The 5,225-nt window shown below is 31.2% G+C and overlaps 1 protein-coding gene across 2 annotated transcripts; it reads right to left on the bottom strand.

Annotated features, from left to right (window-relative positions):
* Positions 1-1,390: 1,390 nt before the first annotated feature.
* Positions 1,391-4,865, bottom strand: LOC145133390 (uncharacterized). Of its 2 annotated transcripts, XM_079068334.1 has the most exons (5): positions 4,700-4,865; positions 4,561-4,613; positions 2,896-3,588; positions 2,115-2,672; positions 1,391-1,721 (listed from the first exon to the last, which is right to left on the bottom strand). In XM_079068334.1, the coding sequence occupies exons 3-5, from the start codon at positions 3,550-3,552 to the stop codon at positions 1,692-1,694; spliced, it is 1,245 nt and encodes a 414-aa protein (XP_078924460.1). In that variant the 5' UTR covers positions 3,553-3,588; positions 4,561-4,613; positions 4,700-4,865; the 3' UTR covers positions 1,391-1,691. The 2 variants fall into 2 exon arrangements, with proteins under 2 accessions (XP_078924460.1, XP_078924459.1); XM_079068333.1 differs by lacking the exon at positions 4,561-4,613.
* Positions 4,866-5,225: the final 360 nt, after the last annotated feature.

Genomic DNA, 5,225 nt, shown 5'->3' with positions numbered 1-5,225 from the left:
AGGCTACGAGACATAAAAGGTTATCTCCAATCTTTATAACAAAAAATATATATAAAATGACAAAGAATTTGCATCATTTTTATATTTTAGTCTAACACTAAAGTCATGCTATAAGGAATGAAAGAACATGTTTTATGTTATTTTATTAGCATGTTAATGGTTATAATGTATAATTTGCTATTACTTAACTACTAATAAAAAAAATTATTAAAACAACTTGCTAAAATATAAGGGAACATTATGATATTTATTATGGAAACAATTTAAAATCCATATTTACTATTAAACTCATTCTAAGACTCGCTTATACATTTAGATTCTTTTTTTGGAACGGCAGCATCATTATACATTTAGATTCTATTTAAATTAATTTTTAATTTTACATTGAAAATTATCATTATATATAAAACCAAGTTTGAGTTTTTGGTTAGGTAACATCAAATTTAATATGTTGTATTCAGTTGGATTCCATTTGGTTGGCAATTTGACGTCCTAGTTCATTACATTTATATATATTATCGTTGACGCGTTAAATATAAAAGAAAAAAATAGCTAAAACCTCTGAAAGTATATTCAAATACTTACAAATTACCTATAATAATTGGTTAACCCAAAAGTCAACAAACTTAGCAAATATTTGAAATTCTTTTTTACAAAAATTAGATAAAATTTAAGAAATTCCTCCAATAATAATTAATTTCGCTGTGGACACTACCATATAGACAAATAGACTATAGCACAACGAGTGGTTCCTCCATAAATAAGGCTATTTTTTCAATTTTCCTCATCATTTATTTACTTTTATTTTTTTTATTATTATTTTTTTTTGGTCTAAGATTTCGTTTTAACAATGTTAAAACTCTATTTTAATGTAAAGAATAAATTGGCCACAAAAAATTTAAAATAATTGCTTTTTCAATTAAAAATTTATGATTTCATAAAAATATGAATAGTTTAATAGTACCAAAAACAACTTTACTATATAAAAACTTAAAAAGTGAATTTCACAGTATTACATTTTGTTTTGGTTTCACAGTGAAGAGTGGATTTTACAGCACATTTGTTTTTAATTATTTTTCCCAAAAATCAAAATGACTTTTAACCGGTTTAGCAGTGTGAAACCTATTTCGCAACTCCCACTACAAAATTAGTAGTTAATTTATCAGACAAATTTTCCTAAATTTTGGATAATTTTAACCGAAGAAAAAAAAGATGGATTTCAGTTTTTGTTCCTTTCTCTAGTGAATTTTACCCATTTAACCCCAACACCAACCCAACATGGTCCCATATGTGTCATTTCCCACTTCTACTTTTAGCGTTGGCATTGTCCTACTTGAATACGACCTTTTTGTACATGAATTTCATCAACTAAAACGAAAGAAAGCAAACAAAAGCATAAAGTCCTCCTTTTCCCATTCTATCTGAAAGGTACCCCATCTCCTTTCTTATTATGAAAACATCTTTACAGACCATTTCCCTCTTCATATTACCATATACAAACCTCCAATCAACTTTCCTTTATTCCTCACTATTAATTACATGATATAAAATATGATAATGACATGATACGCCCATCAAAAATAATCACAACCAACTCATTCATTACATTCATACCACCTCTAAACCAATAGCAAACCTTGTGCACCAATGCTTCTTCATTGCTTCATATTATAATCTACTAACTCAAAATGCTAAGTTTCTGGTATAGGAAGTAATTGTCCCTAACAAAAAGTACAAAATATATGCATTTAGGCCCCTATTTATTACACATAACAAGACTTGACAATATACACAGGATTAGACTGATGTGAATAAGACAAAAATTATATTTTTTTAAATATGTGCATTAGACATGAGATTGTATTGTGTTTGACGTATACTGAACTGTGACCTATGTCGGTCTGACAAAACTTGCAATTTTTAAATATATGCAAAAATTGAAAATTATGTGGCTTCCAAAAAGGTGAAATTTTCGATTTCTTAACTATGAAAAAGACGTAAATACCCTCTCTCCTCATCTCGTCATACAAAATACTGTAGAAAGTTTTTTTCAGTCTTTTCTAGTTCTGTCTCGTCCAAATAAATTAACTAGAGAGGTTAATCAATCGATTTACCTGTGGATTTCGTGACTGAAAAATTTCCGGTTTTGCCCTTGGATATTTAGGATTATTTTTTGAGGACATAGACGGCAATGTCCGCCACAACCAAGAATCCGAGGGCGATTTCGGTAATGGTGGCGGAGCGGGTAACTCCAATTCACTTTGTCGGGAAACCTTTAAATCTCGGTCAACTTTCGGGTCTTCACAAAATCCCGCTTCTTTATCCTGTTTCGGAATATGGGAAATTCCGAAAATACCCTCATCAGATTTGGCAGTTTCCATTTCCACCTTATGTATGGTATCAATATAAAGAGTCTTTTCAACCATATGATTTTGAGGGCTGGATTCTTTCTCATTTTCAACAGCTAGTAATTCCTTGAAGCTTATGAGTCCTTTCTTTTGTAAATTTACTTCTTTATTTTTTGAATTGATATCATCATCTGAAATCACACGATCCAACGGCTCTGATCGCTCTTTCTGATTGGTAGCATCTTTGGGCTCGTTTTTTATAATGGTCTGCTCTTTTTCTTGCTTGGCTAATGATCTGTGCTCATATACAGCCACTCTAGCAGGCTAATAAAATCCAAAAAAAAAAAAATGACAAGGGTAAATGCGTAATTATGCAGCAACGTTTCATATTTTGACAAATTAATGCAATAAAGTGGTTGATTATGAAACCATGTTTCATTCCATAAATGCTTGATTATGAAATATTGTTTCAGTTTTTAACCAATTTATGCAACATTCTTAATCATAGTAATATTAATTTAGAAAAGAATTATTAGGAGATAATTACCTGAGAGCTAGCTGATGAGGATTCAGAGGGAGTTTTATTAGCAGAAGATATTGGTAATCTGGTTCTCATACTTAATCCTGGTAATGGATTCAAAAGACCAATTGAACCCTTTAAACAAAAATGTGGAAGCAATCCACAAACCTTATATGATGTATTTTCATGTTCATCATAATCAAAATCACTATCTTCTTCACTATCATCGCCAGTAAACTGTAAAAAGTTAGGGCCATATGTAATCTGTGGCTTCTCATTTGCCCTATTAACCACCTTCTTCACCTCCAATGGCTTCTCATTAATCACTCTTGAATCAGATGACTCTTTCTTTATCTCTTTTAAGCTCTCAAATTCTGTTAACTTCACTTCTAAAGATTCTTGTTTTTTAGGCTTTGAAATTCGACCTGGTGGAGGCTTTGGGACAAGATATTTAATATGTTTTTGTGTTTTTGTTTCATCTTTTGGTTTTCCAGGAGTGTGTTCCCAAACAAAAGGGACAGTTCCAGGGTTTCTTAATGGGCCTGATTTGTAAGATGGGCTTGGTGATATTGTGGGGAGAGAATTTCCATTTTTCCTTTTGGAGTCTTTTTGAGAAGAAACTGTTGATGAGAAACGTCTTACAGAAAGAATTGGTCGATTGAAGTTTAATTGATTGTCTTCCATCAAAATCTTAAAGAACTTCAAAAACTACCTGCAAATCTGCAATGCATAAATGAATATCCATTATTAGAGACTCCATGTTATCATCATGATATGTAAACAGAGAAAAACAAAGAGCACATTTCTTCCATTAAAACACAAACAACTTTAACAACCATGTGGAATAGCTGTATGTGATTGTAGATTTTGAGCTGCCTAATAAAATTGAAGTGATGAAAATAGTACCATTTGTCATTAAAACCTACAGGTGTATCAATAAAGACAGCACTACATTTCAATCATGACTATAAATCATGATAATAAATTTTTCCATATTTGTTACTTGAATGGAAGTTTGAAAGTGACAAAGGCTCATTTTCTTTACATTAGAATTGATGAATACATGGTACTACATAAAAGACTATCATAACAGAAAATAAAATTGGAAATAGAAGAAATTAAAAAGATCTAAGCAGAGTTTGAATTCTGGAACCACTATATTGGAATCTAAGGAATCGAAAATGGACTTCTTTTGAGAAGGAGGGAGAAAGTTGGATCTAAGTCCATCAAAGAATGAAAACAGTAACATCATTCTATAGTCATCTAGATCTTCCTGTTGTTTTAAATGAAAACTGATAAAAGTAGATACAGAATGATACTAGTCATTCGTCCAAAATCACAAAACTCTTCAAAATCAAATACGGTTTTAACCAAAAAAGGACATAGGTAGTTACAGAAGAGTACTTCTCATCGATACAAAATCGCATAACTCTACTGGAATCAATATAATATTCTTAAACCCTCATCTTCTAATTTCAACACAGAAAGCCTTCCGATACACGACAAAAAATCTGGAACTCTTAAACTCAGTTTTCTGCCAGACTGTCGTATCAAAACTCAACTACGAAGCAAACATAACACTCGAAACAAAACGACATTTGATTCTACAGATTAAATCATCAAAAACAAAAAGAGATTGTGGTGTAAAACAATCGATAAACAAAGTTACAGAAACAAAAACGAAGAATAAACCTTTAATTTGGAAGATCTTAAGCTAAAACGGACAAATAAACTTGAGGGATTGACTGATCATGGAGAAAAAGGAATTTAATCAGAAAAGAAACAAGGAAACGTGCAATGAAGATAAGAGAAAGAATAAACCAAACCGTACGTTTGTGCTTCTGCTACTGCTTCTACTCCTTGTTCTTCGTCTTCCTTGGTATTCGATTCCTTTCCTAAATATACACAATCTGTCAATGGAATCTGAGCGAATTATTTGCAGAATTTCTAAGAGAGAAAATTATAAATATGGTATTATAATAAGCATCGATACGTTTCGTAGTTTATGAATATTTAAGTGGAGAATTGATTTGATTTGACTTACCTCCATGGTCAAAGTTTTTCGTACCATTGATTGATGATGACACATTTATTGAGATATAAATTGCTTTTAAATGTCTATAAAGTATAAACCTTATCTTATTTTCCATGTCATTTTCCGCTAACCTTATTTGATACAATTTATATTATAATCTTTTTAATTATACGATTTATATTATAATCTTTATAGTATTAGAGCATCTCTACAGCTCCATTGAGTGGGCTCGGAATGAGCTCAACAACGTCTGCTTGTACTCGGCGCACACGTTGTTATGAACTCGGCATTTTAAGTTCGGAAGTTTGACTCGGCAACATGC

This window comes from Lactuca virosa, chromosome 8 (genome assembly GCF_052849685.1).
Source record: "Lactuca virosa cultivar CGN04683 chromosome 8, Lactuca_virosa_CGN04683_v6, whole genome shotgun sequence".
NCBI lineage: Eukaryota > Viridiplantae > Streptophyta > Magnoliopsida > Asterales > Asteraceae > Lactuca > Lactuca virosa.
Note: the sequence above shows the minus strand (reverse complement) of the source record. Positions and strands in the feature narration are given on the sequence as shown.